The sequence below is a fragment of the Cottoperca gobio genome, chromosome 24 (assembly GCF_900634415.1).
Source record: "Cottoperca gobio chromosome 24, fCotGob3.1, whole genome shotgun sequence".
In the NCBI taxonomy this organism is placed as follows: Eukaryota; Metazoa; Chordata; class Actinopteri; order Perciformes; family Bovichtidae; genus Cottoperca; species Cottoperca gobio.
This window is the reverse complement of record NC_041378.1, coordinates 18923089-18944090: the sequence shown is the minus strand read 5'-3', so window position 1 is coordinate 18944090 and position 21002 is coordinate 18923089. Positions and strand designations below refer to the sequence as shown.

The 21002-nt window shown below is 41.0% G+C and overlaps 1 protein-coding gene across 1 annotated transcript; it reads left to right on the top strand.

Annotated features, from left to right (window-relative positions):
• Positions 1-427: 427 nt before the first annotated feature.
• On the top strand, positions 428-20505 carry ddhd1b (DDHD domain containing 1b). Its single transcript, XM_029425611.1, has 13 exons — positions 428-1438; positions 3056-3232; positions 3774-3902; positions 5806-5953; positions 6058-6167; positions 6415-6521; positions 6814-7070; positions 8012-8084; positions 9632-9781; positions 10072-10136; positions 10377-10555; positions 13359-13616; positions 15233-20505. The coding sequence occupies exons 1-13, from the start codon at positions 676-678 to the stop codon at positions 15415-15417; spliced, it is 2601 nt and encodes an 866-aa protein (XP_029281471.1). The 5' UTR covers positions 428-675; the 3' UTR covers positions 15418-20505.
• Positions 20506-21002: the final 497 nt, after the last annotated feature.

The window sequence follows — 21002 nt, the reverse complement described above, 5'->3', positions numbered from 1 at the left end:
ATTTTACCCGCAAATCAAGTAGAATTTCGCTTTAAAAGTAAATGTTTATTTTAAACACTTCACTGCTTTATTTAAATACAATCGTATGAGGCAAACCAGAAAAAGCTAGAACAAATGTACATGGGCTAAATGTCGAAGGTGTCTTCAAATTAAAAGCGTATATGCAAATCTATTTGCTATAAACTATGGCAGTAGAACACACAGTAGAAAATGAAAAACGTGTAATATTGTATTTAATAATATACTCAATATAAATTTCGCTTTTTGGTATACTTCACATTTTATGATTAGTATTTTGAAAGCCGTTTATGCTTGCTCGTGGATATCGAGTTTATTTTGAATGTTTGAACAGGAAGTTTAGTGTGTCTTCATTAATTTGACATTTTGGAGTTGAGATTACATCCTAGCTAGGACCGTTCATTGATTATTCCAGCAGTTATCACCTAAAACGGGGATGTGAACGGGGAGTGCGTACAGACAGGAAAGAAGGAGGTATATGTAAACAGTAATATTTTAAATCTGTAGCTATAATGTTACAAATATTGTCGGGATCACAACAGTTCGGCATACAGATGTTACCAGTTGGGGAGAAAGAACCCGTTAATCTGGTATAATAGTCTGATGGCGGGGACATCATTGTGATTTTTTTTTATTGCGCTATTTCCATTTAACGTTATGGAGCCTTGCGGCCAAACCATGAGCAATATGAAGGATACACCGACTATCCGTCAACAGAGCTCGGAGAATAACTCTGTCAGCAGTAGTGAATGGGATATGGCAAATGATGTGTTTGTGTTCGGCTACGACGACAATCCGATGGGAGATAGTGTTGCTGCTGGGGACAGGGACCCAGAGCAGCCCGGCATGGACAGACACCTGCCGCTGCTTTCCCCGGATGGCATGATGCTGGGCCTGACTGGAGAGGAATACTCGGGCTCATCATATCTGGACATCGACCTAAACTACACCGAAAGTGACGGGAATGTCACAACCAAGAAGCGCATACGGTCCAATAGCTCCAGGCACCGCGGTGAGGTAGTCACGGAGCTGGGACCAGAGGAGGTCCGGTGGTTTTACAAAGAGGACAAGCGGACATGGAAGCCATTCGTCGGACACGATTCTTTAAAAATCGAGATCGTCCATCGGAGATTCAGTGAGCAGAACCCTGACAAGGTCAAACGTCCCGCCGTTCCAGCCGAGGCCGAGGGGAAGGAGGCAGCCAGGTCCGGCGAGATCCAGCCGGAGAGCGGAGCCTTGGACAGTGGAAGTGTCCGGGCGGAGTTGGCGGGGCAGAGTGGCGGAGGGCAACGGCACTCGGTGTCAGAGGAGGTGAGGGACCCGGAGGATATCAACATCAGCGTGGAGGCAGTGTGTGTCAGAGGGGGTCTCTATGAAGTGGATATCAAGGAGAAGGAATGCTACCCTGTTTACTGGAACCGTAAGCATGTCTATGATTTATGTCCATAATGATAACGTTGTTGCAATATACTGCTACCATTTATTTACTGCTGTTAGTACTATTAACACCACCAGCCTAAAGTTACTGTACTACCTCGCTTTTTGCTACAATAAGTAAGAAGAACCATTATTAGGCTACAACCGCTGCTGCCACCACTTTGAACTACCAGTATTATTACAGTATGACCACTTTTAGAATCAGCCCCACTACTACCCTAGTTATTCTACTCATAGGTGCTAAAATGCGACAAATAGTGAATTCATCAATTACTGAATTATGTGTCACTTATTAGAAACAAATCAGGTTAGAAAATCTGCAGCCAGTTATTTTTGCATTTTTGCTTGAGAAATGTCCTAAACAATTAATCGATTATTTATTAAAATGGTTGCCAATCGAGTAATTGATTGATTGATATCTCATGTCAATGTAAATTATATTTAAATGAATCACCAATATTATAAATCATCTATAATGAGCATATTAACTTAAAGACATACTTAATATTTGTTTTGCTGATATGTTAATATATTAATCTTTCAGTTATAAACTAAACATATACAAATGTAATTGCTACTTATGTACACTTTTCATTTATATTTATCAGACATAAATCAAATCAAATCATCAAATCAAATCAAGTTTATTTATATAGCCCAATATCACAAATTACACATTTGTCTCAGTGTGCTTTACAGACTGTACAGCATACGACACCCTCTGTCCTTAGACCCTCGCACCACACAAGGAAAAACTTCCTAAAAGAAACCCCACAATTAAAGGGGGAAATGTTAGAAACCTCAGGGAGAGACTGAGGAGGGATCCCTCTCCCAGGACGGACAGACGTGCAATAGATGTTGTAAGTACAGGATAAACAACATAGTACAAATACAACATTTGACAGAAATTATGTTGTGTTGAAAAAGGGAAAGTATGGATGAATCCAGGATAATGTCAAAAAGGCTTCCCGGTGTCCAGCAGGACCAGGTCAGCAGGCGCAGCCACGATTCCTGATCCAGACGTAAACTTTATCAGTGGCAACCTGTCACATAAAAGACACAGAAACTCCGGGGATGATGCCCCGGATGATGAGTTGGTAACATACATTTACATAAATACATACAGATAAAGAGGGAGAAGAAGAGAGAGGGAGGGGAGGAGAGAGGAAGAGAAGGAGGAGAACAGGGAGGTGTCCCCCGGCAGTCTAAGCCTATAGCAGCATAACTAGGGGCTGATCCAAGACAAGCCTGAGCCAGCCCTAACTATAAACTTTATCAAAAAGGAAAGTCTTTAGCCTGTTCTTAAATGTGGAGAGGGTGTTTCTGGCTCACACACGCACGCACGCAAAACACGCACGCACGCACGCAAAACACGCACGCACGCACGCAAAGTAGTTCACTGATTTTCACTTTATGTCGTATGGCTGGGAACATTTCTATCCTTGCTTCATTCATTTAACTTCTCTTTATGCTCCCTCTTTCATTTAAAGTGTGTGTGTTTCCTGTACTTTGTTCAAGATATGGTAAGTAAGTAAGTAAAGAACGTATCGGCTACACAACCTTTCATGTCATGTGGCAAATACTATGTGGTGTCCCTCAGAGCAAGACCGTATTCCTGTGATGAGGGGGCAGTGGTTCATTGATGGAACGTGGCTTCCCCTGGAGGAGGACGAGAGTGACCTCATCGAGATAGAGCACCTCGCCCGTTTCCGGGGGCAACAGATGAGGGACACCTACGAGATGGAGGTGGTGACCACCACGGTGGACATAAAGGACGGTAAGGAATGTAAAACAGAGTGTGAAAGAAAGTAGACCTAGAAAGATATGAGTGTGACAGACAAAGAAGAAAGGTGTGTGTGGGGATGAATGTGTTGAGTGTACAGAGGCTGCACGTGTTATGAAAGGGGTAACCGTGTGTGTGTGTGTGTGTGTGTGTGGATGTGTGGGTGTGTGTGTGTGTGTGTGTGTGTGTGTGTGTGTGTGTGTGTGGGTGGGTGGGTGTGTGTGTGGGGGGGGGGATTCAGAACAAGGCCACAAAACATGTCAGGTGATGTCATTTTAGCTGACTCCAGCTGAACCAATAGGAAGCTCACCTGAGAGAAGTGTGTGCAGTGCGTATCACGACTTTTGTAAATGGACTTCAATGCAATGGAGTGTCACACACACACACACACACACGCACACACACACACACACACACACACACACACACACACACATTCTACACATACATTCTACATACCCTCATGGGGAATGGTAAATTAATTATGCTGGATTAAGTGTGTCACCTGCTGTTAATTACTGTGACTGTCTCCCAGCCATCCACAGTCTGAAGCTGAGCAGGAGTCATGTGGACTGGCACAGTGTGGACGAGGTGTACCTGTACAGCGATGCCACCACCTCCAAGATCGCACGCACTGTCACTCAGAAACTTGGCTTCTCTAAAGGTATATGGAAGAAGGATGTACACAAGAGATATAGAGATCTGATGGAATATCTTACTTGCACAAAATATTCCACTTTTTGGCCAAAAAAAAGAAAAGCCACAATATTCCTACTGAGCTGTTTGCATGGCCAATACAAAAATCTAATATTCCACTAATATTCACGGAGCCGTGTGTACTCCGATTAACGCAGTTCTTTGCGCCAAAATAGGTTTTAAAAAAAGTTTCATGAAAAGGTCAGTGATGCGATATATGCTCACATCCAAAAACATGTCTTTCATGTTTCAAAGCTGTTTTTGCCAAATTCTGAATATCCAAATGGAATATTGTGTTTACATGAACCATATCACATTTGAAATATTGTCATATTCTGAATAATAATTCATTATTAGTGTGCATTTAAATGTAGTCAGTGTTGACATGTCTCATGGAACCTAAACTATATTACAGACAACAAAGTATGGTGTGGCCAGGAGAACTTTCTCAAAGAATTAGATAAATGATCTAGCAACCCATAAAATATTAGAGAGTTTAACAAATGTGTTGCTTTACAGGAATATACCAGAATGTATCTTACATCTCTCACACATTCATTCCATTGTCCTTTTGCATTGTACAGCTATGTTTGAAACTACATTGGTTACATATGTATTTTCTTTCTGAGCTCAAAAACTGCCTTAAAGGCTCAGTTCACCCAAAATACAAAATAAAATAAAGTTCAAGAGCAACATCTCTTTCCAGAAACAGCCTCCCTGTTACCGTGGGTAATTCTGTGGATTATTAGTAAGGCTGCGTTCAAAGAGACGTGTCAACAAACCAATATGCATCATTGTTGTACAAAGCGATGGCGTGCTGAACTCTTCCAATACCTGTCATACTAAAGATATTTAAAGGTCAAAGGGATCCAGCTCAGAAGTGCTTTTGTGTTGTTTTTCTACACTGTTGTTTTGCATCGTGGCTATATAAGTAAAGAATAAGATATAAAAGGGTAAAGTCCTCTGCAGAGAATGCAGTCTTTGTTGTAATCTCAGCCTCTCTGTGCATTGTTTACGTCGCCGGTCAGATTTACAAATATACGAACCCAACTGACTGACCGTTGTGACAAAAAGAGACCGGAGCCAGAAGGTAAAGCTCTCGATCTACCGGTCGATCTTCGTTCCTACCCTCACCTATAGTCATGAAGGCTGGGTCATGACCGAAAGAATGAGATCACAGGTACAAGCGGCCAAAATGGGTTTTCTCAGACGGGTGGCTGGCGTCTCCCTTAGAGATAGGGTGAGAAGCTCAGCCATCCGTGAGAGACTCGGAGTAGACTCGCCCTCTTCAGTGTGGGCTCACGTGCGCCCTCTTCTGTGCGGCAGAGTACTGTCTGCCTCACCTGGTGTTTTTCACTGTGGTTTTATGTCACATCAGCAAGACTAAATATGTTACACACATACATTAAAAAGTCAGCACGCATAATAAAAGTGTATGTAAACATTATATTTGCGACATACAGAGAGATAGCAACAGGCATGCGCCATCAAATGCATGCGCTCAACCTCAGCTCGCATCTCCTGTATCTGAACAGAGAATACGCACATTCAGCGATTTTGACTACAGAAATTCTCAAAATTATTGGAATCATACAGAAAATGCAGTTATAGCACAGACCAGTGGACAAATATACATTTATATTAAATGTTATTGTTATTTGTTTTTTTAACTTTTCATGGTGACGGGGGAGGATCTGCCTCCCCTGATCACACGTCCCTGCTCTCCACTAATGCATGTGTATAGGTACTGTTTGTGCATGAGTGTGTATTTCGGACCTATGTGTTTGTCATGAGGACAAAATAAGAGCTGACTAAACACAGGTTGTAGAACACATCATCTAAGGTGCTCATGTTTCCTCTCGTGTCCTCAGCCTCCAGCAGCGGGACGCGTCTCCATCGGGGATACGTGGAAGAGGCAGCGCCCGAGGACACCCCACCCGAAACCACACACATCGTCTTTGTGGTGCATGGCATCGGCCAGAAGATGGACCAAGGCCGCATCATCAGAAACACCAGCATGTGAGATATAGAGAAGTTCTCATTGGGTGCACAGAGAAAAACAAAAAAAGAAAAGGAATCAGAAGAGTTGTTGCAGTAACTGTTTTGTCTTGGCTTGTGTGCAGGATGAGAGATGCTGCCAGAAAGATGGAGGAGAAGCACTTCTCTAATCGCACCACAGAGCATGTAGAGTTCCTTCCTGTTGAGTGGAGGTCAAAACTGGCTCTGGATGGAGGTATGCTGCACCTCAGCTCACCACCATCCAAAACAAAAGCTGTCTGTGACAAAGCCAGTAGTAATCAAGACATACACCAGAGTGTTGGACAGACGTCCTCAACGTCTACCTCTGCTCATTGTAAAACATGAACATACATGTATTTATATACTGTATGTATAACAGATCAGAATGAAACAGTATTAAAACGTTTTCTCTGTGAGTGTCTGACAGTTGTGTCAGATGTATTTGTATTTACTCCCTGCAGACACGGTGGACTCCATCACCCCAGACAAAGTGCGAGGTCTCAGAGACATGCTGAACAGCAGCGCCATGGACATCATGTACTACACCAGCCCGCTGTACAGAGACGAGGTGAGACTGAGACTGTTCCATACTACAGCTTTCCAGTTCCCTTTAGGTTACCCATGCAGCCTCGTTCTGTCTCCTCCCAGCTGTGTTGCTGCACTTTGTCACCCTGCTGGCAGTTCAGGAGCCAATATGTTCTAATCCAACTGTACAGCTCTAAATGATGGTCTACTTCCTGTGAAAGAATAGAGGATTAATGAAGACACTGAAGCATAACACAAACCTTTTTGAATCTTAATGAGCCTCACAAGTGTGTTTGTTGTTGTTGTTGTGTGTCCGTGTGTGTGTGTGTGTGTAGATCACCAGGGGTTTGACTCTGGAGCTGAATCGCCTGTACTTGCTCTTCTGCTCGCGAAATCCAGACTTTGAGAAAAATGGGAAGGTGTCCATAGTATCGCACTCTCTGGGCTGCGTCATCACCTTTGACATCATGACAGGCTGGGACCCCGTCCGCTTTCATCATCAAGAAGCGCCAGACCCGGAGGAGACCAAGTACCGCTGGCCGAATGATGAGGAGCGCCACCTTCAGGAGCAGCTGAGACTCACACGACTCAGGTACTGCACGGGTTGTTTTTCTGGAACAAGTCGATTTCACATGGGCTTTAAAATGTACCTGAAGGTGTAGAAGATTTCAGTGATACTGCCAATCCTTGTCCATTTTTGTATTGCATAAGCAGAGGTAATATTAGTACGGACACTTTTTTTACACACAAAGCCAGAACTCAATCCATATTCCCAGTGGATTAGTTTTTTCATGTTATGCTATCAATGGGTGGCAGTTTTGCATTGCAAGGGGAAAAAAGCGATTAAAAGCCTGGATTGTTGAATAGCTTGATGTATTGTGTCCTGATCCACATTGACATGTTATACACAACAGAGTCTATATACGAGTCTACAGAGGACGACACTGAATACTCAAATTTAGATTCAACTTAGAGGTACAGGAAACGTTAGAATAATCTTTCTTCCATATCTATATTTAGCTACACATGTAAATCAGGCCATGATCTTTAAGTCATAATGTGGAAACAACATGGACGCTACAAAGAAGATGTGTTGTATTGTGTTTGTCAAAGCATTTAAACAACACGTTGATATCTGTTTATGAGTTGTTGTTTCGACATGAGAGAGTAATCTTTTCAAATATTCCGACACCACTTGAATGTTAATGGAAGTGAAACAAATTCGCCCCTTGGTCATGTGATCCTACTATTAATGTATTCAGCCTTTCGTCTATTTGCATCCACTCACGTCAGAATTTCACTACCTATGCTCACTAAAATTGCATCAGATGGTTGCAGCGAGTAGCACTTCTGACCAAATTAATTTCTCTTTTGGATAATAACGTGACATTTGATTTGATGAAGTTTGATTTGAGTCTACACTTGTATTTGCCCTTGTATAATGTTTTAGGAGAATAAACTGTCCAAAAACTCTGCAACTTGCATTAGAGTCATTTAAATCTCTGTATACTAATATCTGTATCCATCATCCAGGTTGAGGGACTTGGAGGAGCAGTTCCAGGGTCTGCGGACCTCGTCTTGTGCTGTGCCAGCCTTGAAATTCAAGGTAAAGGTGACAAGTGGTTGACTACTGTATCTGTTATCAAACTACTGATTGAAACTACAAGCCCTCTTATTAAAACTATAAACCTTGTTATTGAAACTACAAGCCCTCTTATTAAAACTACAAACCTTCTTATTGAAACTACAAACCTTCTTCTTGAAACTACAAGCCCTCTTATTAAAACTACAAACCTTCTTAGTGAAACTACAAACCTTTTTATTGAAACTACAAGCCCTCTAATTAAAACTACAAGCCCTCTTATTAAAACTACAAACCTTATTGAAACTACAAACTACTATTCTTCTTAATAAAACTACAAACCCTCTGGTTCATGTAAAGGCCGTCTGTTTCAAGCTTCTGATTTAAACGTCAAATCCTGTTATTGAAACCTTCTGGTTCAAACTACAGACATATGAAGTCAGAACAGTATCAATATTACAGTAGTGAATGCACACAGAAAGATTCACAAATGTATTTTGTATTTATATATAAATGACTCACCACAAAAATGTTTTTCAATGCACACAAAAATATGTAGGAAATGTATAAAATAAATATGGGATCATTAGCTTACTGATGCTCTAACTATTGTTGCTAAATCCAATAGCCATCTCAAATAGTCAGTACTGTACCTAACAGCTGGCTAAGTTCAGCTAACGTTATATACAGTATATAGAGAATCAAAACTGCCATATGTTCAATGTGTGCAGTCCGAACTCCTATTTAGTTTTTTTGTATATATAGATAGAGGTAAGCTATTTTCAACTGAGATCTGTTTAGCGTTACTGGAACCATATTATGGCTAGCCAGCTAATAATCATAAGCCGTATTAGCATTATATAGCTAACTCGTTATCTAAAGCTAGTGTTAAATGCCACAACACTAACATAACAAGCATTCATTACTCAAGACAGTTATTACTTACACTTGGAGCGCCACCATGTTGAGGTTGACCTCTGACCTCCGGGCAGCTGGATTGTTTGACGTCCATCCTGCAGTTAATGATTGCAGACTGCACATATGTAACACATTAAAGCATTCCCTCGAATCTACGCCTACGTGATGAAATCGAAGGAGACGTCTGATTGGCTTCAGATAATCCCTTTTGAAAAAAATACAACACATGACAAGCTTTTTGTAAATGTTAACAGTTTTTAAATAAATGGAACAACATGCAAGTGTGTTTTTGATGAAAATTGCAAATACATATATTTGTGGATTTCTATTAAATTTATTCAAAACTAAAAAATACAGAAATACATTTATCAACCAAATGTTTTTATGTGATTTTTTTTCTTAATATACAATGATTACTACTATACAACTATTTTGTTTTTATTAAAAGACTAGAAATCTTCCAATTCAAACTACAAACCCTCTGATTCAAACTACCAACCTAATGGTTGTTAAAAGGCATAATAATTTTCAGTGGCCCAGTACAGCCACAGTCTTATGTAACTGGCCAATGAGCAGCTCTGTAGGAGCAGGTAGGTGCTGGGGGGTGTGTCTTATTCTCTCATGTCAAAGTAAACCTGTTCTCTTTGTTGCAGGTAGAAAATTTCTTCTGCATGGGCTCTCCTCTGGCTGTGTTCCTGGCATTGCGAGGGATCCGGCCTGGAAACCATGTTGTGCAGGACCACATTCTCCCCACATCTATCTGCAAACGCCTCTTCAACATATTCCATCCCACAGACCCTGTGGTGAGCGACAGCACTGAGTGTCACTTTCCTGTTTAGATTGCTGATCATCACCCACTGTTATGATCAGCCTGTTGACAGATGTTTAGGGATGAGTAATGGCTCAGAAACACCGTTCAATGTGTGCGATGTAAGTCTGTGGTGTTGCTATTAGATCACACAACAAAACAATGAAAACTAGATGACAAGCAGGCAATTGCATTCAAATAAAATGCGTAAAAATACAATTTCTGAGAAGTAATATTATGAGAAACTCATCTGCTCAAACATTTGTATTTGTTTGTTTGTTTCAGGCGTACAGACTGGAGCCTCTTATCTTAAAGCACTACAGTAACATTGCACCTGTTCAAATCCACTGGTAAGACAAGTGGTTGTTTATGACAGATAATATGCTGGTTATTAATGAATTCTCCTGTGAATTTATCAAAGCAGTGGATGCTGTGATCTGATGATCTAATGAAGTGTTTCACATCTTCTCCAGTTTTTGTGTGTCTCTCTTTTTGCTAATCTGTTGTTTGAAGCTACAGTATGCCCAGTTTAATTTAGGCCAGTATAAGGACTGCATGTGACAGTAACCTGAGCTTGGTGTGATGTGCAGGTACAACACCACCAGCCCAACACTGTATGATCAGATCCGGCCCACGCTGCTTAACCCCCCGAAGGAGACCGCATCCGTCTCAGACTCAGAGAGCATCCCCAGCCCCTGCACCTCCCCGCCCCAGGCCCGACGCCACTACGGAGAGTCCATCACCAACCTTGGCAAGGCCAGCATCATGGGTGAGCACACAGGGAGGGTTATGGCTGCATGGATGGCAGATGCACTAGAACAGAGGACAGAAAACAATGGTGGCAGCAACTTGATGATTTTGCAGTAAGCATTAAAAAGTCCACTGAAAGCGCTGCCTTCGCCATAAAAACCACACATATGTTTATGAGCTTATAAATTAATAAATTATCTTTATTTACATTTAAGACGCATTGCAAACACACTCAAACAGGAGATGTTGTCATATGAGCCTCACACTGTCATAAAGTTTAAGATGTCCTAGAACACTACTGTACTTTTTGCCATTGGCCAGCCTTATTTTATAAATAATTACAATTAAAATCAATACATAGGCTATGAAAGACATGGGAATAATAACATGTTTCTCCTTAGAATAATCTTGTTTATTTTCATTGAATAAAAGTGCATTTATGTTTCTAGTACATTAACATTAACCATTGTTTCTAAGTACACATTAACAGAAATTGACCTGTACAAAAGAACAAGACAAGGCCAGCGTTTATCAGCCCGTTCATTGTTCACCATGAATGATTACAAAAGTTCTGATCAGTCACAAATATTCATGGTTTATAAATATTAATCGTGATTTACAGACTGTGTGGGATAAAACACACGAGAAGGCTAACTCGCCTTAACAATTATGCACTACATGTTTACAATGGCATAGGAAAACTCATTAAAATATGCAATAATTAAGATCTCTGTGTAAGATGGAAAAGTGGCAGAATTTGGCTTTTTTGGGCAAACTTTTCATCTGATGTGGAGCATATCCCTTCTTAGCTTTTTCCTACTGACTGACTACTCCATATCCTTGAGGAAAGCCCTGAATAGACGTGAAACACAACTGAAGATCAGCTCGTTCAGTCATGTTTACCTGATCTGAGCTGAGAGGAACTGGAGCTGCTTGCACTGCTGATAATGTAGCAAGGCAAGCAGACAGTACGCGTGGTCCACACAGATCAATAGAAGCTCTTAGCTCCGGTCTCCCGGACTAACAGCGTGATGTTACCTTTCCTTTATGCATCATCAGATGCAGAGTGGAGACTAAAGGCAAAGAAACATTTAATTTCATTCAGTAGATGTGTGGTTGTTGTTTTTATTACTGCTAAATAAGTCCACTTTATTGAGCTCCTTCTCCACATATCGGACACATATGGAAATAGGACAAGTGTTTCAAAGTAAGACAACAACTATTCTGTGTCATCAATTTTCTAACCTACTTATCCTGTTTAGAGTCACAGGCTGGAGGGAGAGGCAGGGTCTCTGGAGCCCTCTGGTCTATCACAGTTCTTTAATCCTTACTATTACAGGATACACTCACAAGGACTTCACTAATCAATATTTTTATAATAACATTGTTATTGTTAACTAATTTTTATGCTGGTAAGCATTTAAGTCATTTCCACGGTAGCCAGCTGAGAATTCTCTTAAAAGGAATAGTTTGACATTTTAGGAAGTATGCATATTCATTTCCTTGCTGAGCGTTAGATCTCATATCTGTATAAGAAGCTACAGCCAGCAGCAGGTTAGCCTAGCTTAATATAAGGACTGCAAAGGGAACAGCTAGTTCAAAACCGTTCTTACTGGTTTGGGCAGGGTTTCCACTTTCAATTTGGAGATATAACCATAAGTGCTGAAGCGTCTAGCAGCAGCCATTACACTGAGCACTTACACTCACTGGTTACAAAAAGGAAACAAGATGGGGCTGTTGAGAGGATCTGCCGGATGACCTTGTAAACTGGCCTGCAATTCATTTTGATACCATGTTGCTTTATTTAGAAAGGCAGGTTAAGGAACAACATTCAACAAAAGGTTTCTAATACCAGTGTGGTTGCTAATTAGTGGTTATTGGTTAAAAAGGTAGAGTCAGATATACAGTGATGGTGGTTGGACATCAGCAGAAACGATGTGGATGTCAGGCTGCCAAGTATTTGCTCTTGAATGGGATTCAAGGAAACTTTAAAGGTGAATGGAGTAAAATATTGACTGATAACGATTTGTAAGACTTGTGGAGCTAGATCAATAGGGATGATTGCTGAACAACTGAGCAGCCCACTAAATTAGATTAGATAACATTTTATTGTTATTGCACAGAGAGTATAGGTACCGAGACAACGAAATGCAGTTTAGCATCCAACCAGAAGTGCATAAAAGCAGTAAAGCAGCGAGTGCAGAGTAAGGGCCTGTGTCCATTCAGCATGTTTTTCTGGCAGAAAGGCGCTGGCAGGGTGCTGGAAAGAGCCTCATCCCAGAGTTTCCCAAAAGAAATGCTAACAAAAACAATATCTTGACAACATATACTCTAAACGCCGTTGTTCGCCCCCCTTTCTTTTTAATATCTATTTGTGCTACTATGCTTGTCCTCTTACACTGTATGAATGAGCTTGTCACCGCTGAATCTGACAGTCGTAGAGCAAGGAGGACGATCAGTCAGAGACAAAGCATGCGGCAATGAAAGCACAACACTCACCGACAGCAACATTCAGTGTCCGCCTGGCCGGTCTGCTCCCACTAACGGTCTTTGTTAGGACTGTCTGTGTCTGTCTGATATATAAAGCTCAGGAAAGACAGACAAAAACAAGCTTCTCTTCCATTTTTCTGAAAAGTTGAGAGATTTTCAACTTTTAAGCGCTCGGAGTGGCCACACCAAACGATGATAGGTCGAAACATAATTTAACATGAATACTGAGATTCCATACATAGGAAAGCTCACCCAACTTTTGTCACATTTTACTCTGTATTTATAAGTGAAATGAATGAATTATACAAAGCATGAATCTTATTGTACCTCAGGTGCTGCCAGTCTTGGAAAGGGAATCGGAGGAATCCTGTTTTCCCGCTTTTCCCGCTCTAGTGGCCAGGTGGGCGGAGTGGAGGAGGAGCCATCATATTCTGAGGGTGGAGTCTCTGAAGTTGAAAATGTGGCAGCAGGAGAGGAAGGAGCAACGGTGGCAGAGAGCGAAGAGAAGGACAAAGAAATAGAGGAGGAGAGGACAGAGGTGGAGCCCGTCATGTCCCAGTCCACCTCAGCTGTCATGGACAGCACCTCGTGTAAGTACTGAGGGGAAACTTACCTGCAGCTGGAAATCAGAGGGTCAAAATCTATCCTACCCATAAAATGACTGTTTCCTGTAGTCAGTTTTCAAGATTTAAGATTTAGTTTGCAATGTCGGATGTCTGTGGGGGTGCACTGTGTGTTGATGACCCTCACTGAATGCGGGTGAAAGCTATAGATTTGGCACATATCCTGAAACAGACTGTGGGCAGGGTGGTGAGGCTCTTTGATGATGCTGGAGGGTCTGCCAATGCAGTGTTGATGGTAAATCTCCAGCAGGAAGGAGAGAGAGAGGCACCAACGATCTTGCTAGTTGTCTTTACTATCCAGCTGGTGTTTGGTCGCTTTGCAGTTACCGAACCAGGTAGTGAGGCCGTAGGTTAGAATGCTTTCAATGCTGTTGCCTTTTTAACAATGGCTGAAGTGTTGGTGGTTGAGGTCAAGTCGTCCGCCAGGTGCACTCCCATGAACTTGATGTTACTGACCCTCTTTACAGCAGCACCATTGATGGTCAGCGGCGGCTGGTGGTGCCTGCCGGCCCTCCTCAAGTCAGTCACCATCTCATTTACTTTGCTGATGTTGAGGGAGAGATCTGCACTTTGCCGTTGGCTGCTCCACCCTGTTTACAGATTCATCATTATTGCTGACAAGACCCATTACATCTGTGGACTTGATGATGTGGCTGGTTATTAGATGTGGCAGGACAGTCATTGGTTTCAGTTGCAGGTGCCAGTGTCAACATCCAGCAACCTCAGCTTCTCCACCCGCTGTTGTGGTATGATGATATTAAATGCTGAGCTGAAGACGAGCAGTGTCCATCCTTTCAAGATGTGTCTGCGTGAGGTGGAGCGTTGTAAATATTGCATCTGTATCTGTATGCAAACTCTAGGGGTTTAGGCCTTCAGAGCTGTGGACAGCTGGGGTACCCTTTGGTGGTAGGAGTTTAGGCTCACCCTTACAGCTAAGGAAAGGAACTCAGACATCTGGAGGGAGCTCGCAGTAGTCTTTGCTCCTTCATGTTGAAAGGAGCCACTTGAGTCGGTTCGGATGCCTACGATGCTTTCTCGACGCCTACCTTTGGAAAACCTCCAGGAAAGGCGGATGACCCAGAGTAGACCCAGAAAACGCAAGAGAGATTGAATATGTCAACTCGTTTAGGAAGGCCTCACAATCCCACAGGAGGGGATTGAAAACATTGCTGGGGAGAGGGACGTGCTGCCACAGCGGTGGATGGATATTTTTGAAAGGATCTCTTCTTTATGTTTTATGACGTAGTCATGTTTTATATTGCACACATGTTGAATATGCACACCCTGAAATATATATTTTTCAACATGTGAGGGTTTGATATCAATATTAGCAGTGTTAATGCTTCTGCAAAGGGTCTTGAATATCATCTGTTATTTGTCTGAGCAGTAGACCCTTGACATACCTATTATGTAAATTGCCAATGTCAGTAACTTTAAGAATCGTACACAGACTTAATATGGTGACAGTGAGCACTCCAGATAATATGACGAAGTCCACCAGGACCCAGATAACTACTGAGGAGAATTTCTCCTTCTGACAATTTATGCAGATGGATTCTAATCTGTAATTTTCTCTTTTCCAGTGGAACTGGAGAGACGCATCGACTTTGAGCTGCGGGAGGGCTTGGTGGAGAGCCGCTATTGGTCAGCAGTGACCTCACACACAGCTTATTGGTGCTCTTATGATGTGGCTCTCTTCCTCCTCACCTTCATGTACAGACCACAAGAGCCTCTTGAACCTGCAGAAGACAACCCAGAGACCTCATAACGTGCAAACTGACACATGGAGCCGTCAGGGCTGGAGTCACTTTACTTTCTATTCACGCCTTTTGAAATATAAACTGAAAGCCCAATTTATGGAACATAAAATGAAGAATGAAGTCTCTTCCTCTTCATTTTTTGTAATTTCTAAAATCAGATATAACAATTCTCGGCTTGACATCATTTTTGAAATGTGAAATTTTATTATAAATTATTTAATATTATAGGTTTTGGAAATGTAAAATATTGGAAGACTAATTCTTATTTTAAATTATGTTTACTTAAAATTTGATCAAATAAAAATTAATGCAACTTAATTATTTGTTATTATAAATTGATTTGATTGGAAGAGGGTTTGAAAAACAAGACTAACAATGTAAAGCCCTGCTAGCTGCCTGAAAGGCTGCATGTTCATTAAACCCCACAACACTACAGTGTTATTTGCCACTATAGTTTTAATTCTAACGTTGGCTGTAATACGTTTTCAAACTTCAGAAAACTGTATTTCTTTATTTTATTTGCCATACATCATGCATCCACAAATGGCAAATTTAAAATTGGCAGTCCTTGACTTCCATATACCGCTAGCAATGCAAACTAAAATAACAGTTACAATTGAGTGTATTGAAAATGAATTGACCCAACACGGACAGAAGCCCACACAAATCCCTTACCTGTTTTACAAATAACATCTAAATTCCTCCCAATTTGCACACACTAACTTCAATGTGACCTTTGCTACAGACTGAGCAGACATACAGTGTACTGTGCCTGTCCTGTTTTCTGGTCTTCTCTCAACAACAACAACAACAACAACAACAACAACAACGACAGCTGTTTCCCCTGCAAAGCCCCCTGCTGTGTCCAGCTGTATCAGTGACGTGCTTCTCATGATTACTTGTCTAATCACAAAGCTCTGTTGGTCCTTCACTGTGGATGTGTTGCTGAGACTGTAGCCAAAGAGAAAGCCACAGTGCTCGATCCAAGTCCAACTTCGTGTTAAAATATGTTCAATGATTTCTCATAATCTCATGCCTGAGAACGTAGAACCCCACAAAACCTGAATACTTTACAGATAATCAGAAACAGTTAAAAGCAGCATTTAATGATTGTGAGCACTGGAGGGCAGAAAGAGTTCAAAACAGACTCTTGCAACAGAGCCTCCATAAACCATCAGCTTGTCATGTGGCTGTTAGCAGTGAACCTAACACTAACACACTCTACACAAGTGTGAGCAGCACTTTAGCAGAGCAGCAGCAGCTTCAGTTCTTCTCTGTGTCTAAACAGGATGCATTCAGGCACAGTATTGAGTGTAGTTCACCTGCATTTTGGCAGTGCTCAGAGCCCATCACGCATTCACTGTAGCTACACACGTAAAACTTAAGATGCATAGTTGATACTTTCAGCGTGTCTGCACTTACATGCACTGAAGTAACCAGGTTTCAGGCAGTTTTGTTTTCGATATTTTTTACATTTTTGTTTTCATATATGTCATGTAAAAAACAACAATCTGGTGTCTGTAATTAGAGAAGGGATCAGAGGAACCTGGTTTCTCCACCATGTATAGGCACAACTGGGTCTCTAAATGTTTTCTACATGAACAGTACACACGTGCATGAGTTAGACTTCAGACATGAAAGGTGTCGATGTGATAGCAGAGCAGCTGCATGAAAGAAGAGATCATTACGAGCAGCAATGCATCTTGGGATTTAAGATAAATCAATTAAAAGTTTGATTGTAACTGAAATTAACGCAAAGGACTCTGCCCAGTGCATCGGTTGTGTTTCAAACACACTTTTGGTAAATACTTAGACACGTGGCAGGATCAGAAAGAATAGATTATCATACATTATAGGTGGGCGTGTTAGAGTTTGTCATTTATATTCTGCCAAGAGCAGGCGAAGTCCCTTTTTATGTTCAACTAATTTTTCTGGACATGTTGAAGAGCCGACAGTCATCATGTTTTCTGCGCTTAACAGTGAATACACTGTAATACAGTTGTTTAAATGTAACATAAACATAAGAGCCTTGAAATAACTAACGTAAAATCTTCTTTAAATGCCAGCTCATTGGGATGGAGCTGCATTACGTGCCTGCACCGACACCTGGTTACTCCAGTCTATGTAGACATTTCCCCTGGTTTCTCTGGTAACCCAGTTTCTTGAGTGCATGTAAACATACAGAGTTACACTCTAGGTTGTGGCTACATGAGCAGTGCAGGACTACGTGGAAGGAAAAACACAGAATTAGCACTATAAGCTATAGGACTATTGTAGCATTGCTACTGCATGAGAAGTCCCTTTAAGAAGGGATCACTTCATGGCCAGTATGCACAGAAGTTGTCCCTTCTGTGCATACTGGCCATACAGCGAAAAAATCACAACCTCTCCTTTAATACTGTATTTAAGAAATCCGGTAACGGAGATTTAACTCTACTCTCATATCAGCCCATGTGTTGTATAGTCATGTTTATATAGAAGTGTTGCTTCTGTGAGGAATAAAGGACACAACACTTACATTTAGCTGATAAAAAAGGCCAAATATTTGTGAGTTGCCAACTGACTACTTATCGTGTAGCTCGTACTCAGCACCAGATTATGGCATGATGTTAGGCACAATACTACACTAAAATATCATACTGCATACTAAAGCATCACCTAGTTTCAAAGAATTTTGTAGTGTTTGTTAACACTAAAACGAGTTTGTGAATACTGTGTGACCCAGGATGGATATCCATGAAAAAAGGTTACATCTGAGAATATTTTTTCACGTTTATTTATTGATCTTTAAGCATTTTGAATGTTTTTTAAGGAAGCTAAATCACTCAAACAAAGCATGATATGCATTTGTGCCATGTACATAGATTATGCGCTCTCTTTTGACCGGCATGTAGACCAACATTTAGAACTTTCTGATTCTACAAAGTGCAAGTTTTAATCACTTAAATGACAAAGTGGAAAACACTCAAATCTGCCATGACTGAAGCTTACAATTTTATATTTTTTACCTTTATGTTTATTGCTTTGTTGTAATACATGTTTACAGTGCTGTTTTTCTTTTGGATTTTCTCATATTTCATGTATGTATATGTATTCTCTTTAGGAGACGCAAATGAGGTAGAGCTTCTGGACACACATTTTGGGACGACTGGCTGGCTCGTCACAGTGAGATTAAATGATTTCTGCCTCCAGGAGTGCTTTGTGATACTCTAATTCAACTTCTTCCCCTCTGGCCACCAAATGCACCCACAGTTGAGCCAACTTGTCGGAAGTATTTTCTAATAGTCAGCAATTAGAATAAAAGTGTATCTCCAAAGCTTCATTTTTTATTTAACTCAAAACCATGTTTCCTTTGAATGTTCATATGCAACAGCTTTGCATTAGCAGTTCAGTTCTGGGGAAACGTAATGCCATGTGGGTTTTCATTGTTCCTGTATGTCATGTATTTACTACCTACTTATCTAAGTAGTATTTTAATAGTTTATTCTTTTTGATTAATTAAATATCTAATTATTGTTATAATGGTGATAGCCTAGTGGTCTGGTGGTACACCTTCTGAACCATAAGCTTGTGAGTTCAATACCAGTCTGCCACCATTGTGCCCCTGAGCAAGGTACTTAACCCTGAGTTGCTCCAGGGAGACTGTTGCTGTAGATAGTTGCTCTGGATAAGAGTGTCTGCTAATTGACCTGTAATGTAATATTCCATTATTCAAAAAATCTGGGTGAAAATAAGAATTCTTTTTATGTGCACATTTGCTTTCTATTGTCCTTAATGTCTAGGTGCCCAAACATCCCATTTACTGACGGGGTTGGGCAATATGATGATATATTTATAGATAATATAAATGTGTTAACATCAGAGGTTTTGCCGTAGTGAAGCTATGTGTGTATTAGGCCTGTGTGGGCAATGATTCCAATCAATGAGTAGGATTAGGGATTAGGGAAGATTTTTGACCTACTTAAAAATAGACAGTCCTGTCTGGATATTTTATCCATGAACTCTCTTTCTACATCACCTACACCCGTTAAACATAAACTTCAGCATTTACTTTTGTATGTGCGCAGACTTAACATGCAGGTAAATAGCCGCTTAATGATTACTTCTTTTTTCAAACGTGTGGGTAATTTGACAACAATGAGCCTGAATGTAAGGTTAGGCAAGTAATTCCACTATGTAAAGGGTTAGTGCAAAAATGATGGATATAGTTAAATAGTAAAATGTTTTTTTCTAGTTTGTGAAAGTCATTACTTTCGGCGTCGGCACTCCAAAATGCCATTACTAATATACAAAATAAGTGGCATAAAGATTCTCCCTAAAGCTAAATAAATGATGCATAGTGTTGTTTATGAGCTATATCCTAGAGACTAGGTTGCATTAGGGTTAATATGTCTGCAGCATCAGGTGGCAGCCTGGAACTAGAGATTCACTGCTGGTGTTCGGTCGGTGGCTGGTGGATATTTCCCCTTCGGCTCCAATGTCCCCCGAATGCCAAACAGCTTACCAACCTTGTTAACGTCTTAGAATTAAGTGGATATCCATGTGGAGCACCTTAAGCCTCCCATTACCTGTGCCATATGTAAGCAACCTGAATACATGAAGTCAGAGTCGTGTGCCCTCCTGAGCAGAGAGGTGGTGCTGTGATGTGTGCTGCACCCAGCTGGATCCTCTTTCATTGCCTTGGACTGTGGCGAGAGGTCATTTCCCTTCACTATGTTGAGAATTTCTCTAGATAAATATTTGGATAAGAAAAAAAATATAGAATGAAGATATAGAATGTGTTTGCCAACCAAGTGTATTCTCCAATCAGTGACTGTGATTGGACGTGACAGTATACAAGTAGTTTACATTTTGTGTTGAAATGATTTTGTAAAGTGCCATTTCTTTTCAAATGTTATGTTGCAGCTGAACGGTGTCATGAAGTAACGCTTCCTTAATTGACTGAAAGTAAATTAAATGAGTCCTACTTTGCATACAAGGACACTCACTCTGTTGTCATGTTCACACAGGATTCACCCTTTCTACCCTCGTTGTACTTCTCAGATGATGCGGTGTTTTACCTTGATGTTTCTTTGAAATAAAGGAGACCTACCACCTCCCCTGTGGTCTCTATTCATTAATTTAGTCTCTCATCAGTTTGAAGATGGCATCATGAAACACTTTGACTCTGGTTAGACAGGCTTTCTGCAGTGAGCCCCTGGTAGTAAACTCACAACCATCCGGTTTTCCATTTGAAAGCCTGACCACTAGACCACCACCACCCTTGATTGGATGATGAACACCCCTCAGTCTTTTAACCCTCCTGATGTCTTATATTCTGTAAACTCGCCTTGCTCTAACGGTAAAAAATGACCCTCCCTCGGCATACCCCTCTGAGCCTCTGCATTGAATTTTAAAACAGAAATAACAGCTGCCACTCAACACCTTTGGCATTAACTATGTTTATATACTTTACAATGCAAAGAGACATTACTCATGTTACAACAAATCACACAATCATTTAGTGAAGCAATATTAACAGCAAATGTGTGTGGAGAGTTGTGAGAGTAGCTACCAGGATGTAACTCCAGTTATATGGTTACATGCGTAGCAC

What these genes read in the sequence shown, in the direction of transcription:
- ddhd1b (XM_029425611.1), top strand. Translation starts at nt 676, where the DNA reads ATGGAGCCTTGCGGCCAAACCATGAGCAATATGAAGGATACACCGACT. An exon ending in CACGGTGGACATAAAGGACG is followed by an intron (nt 3,233 to 3,773) that starts GTAAGGAATGTA and finishes ACTGTCTCCCAG; the next exon opens with CCATCCACAGTCTGAAGCTG. An exon ending in AAAACTGGCTCTGGATGGAG is followed by an intron (nt 6,168 to 6,414) that starts GTATGCTGCACC and finishes TACTCCCTGCAG; the next exon opens with ACACGGTGGACTCCATCACC.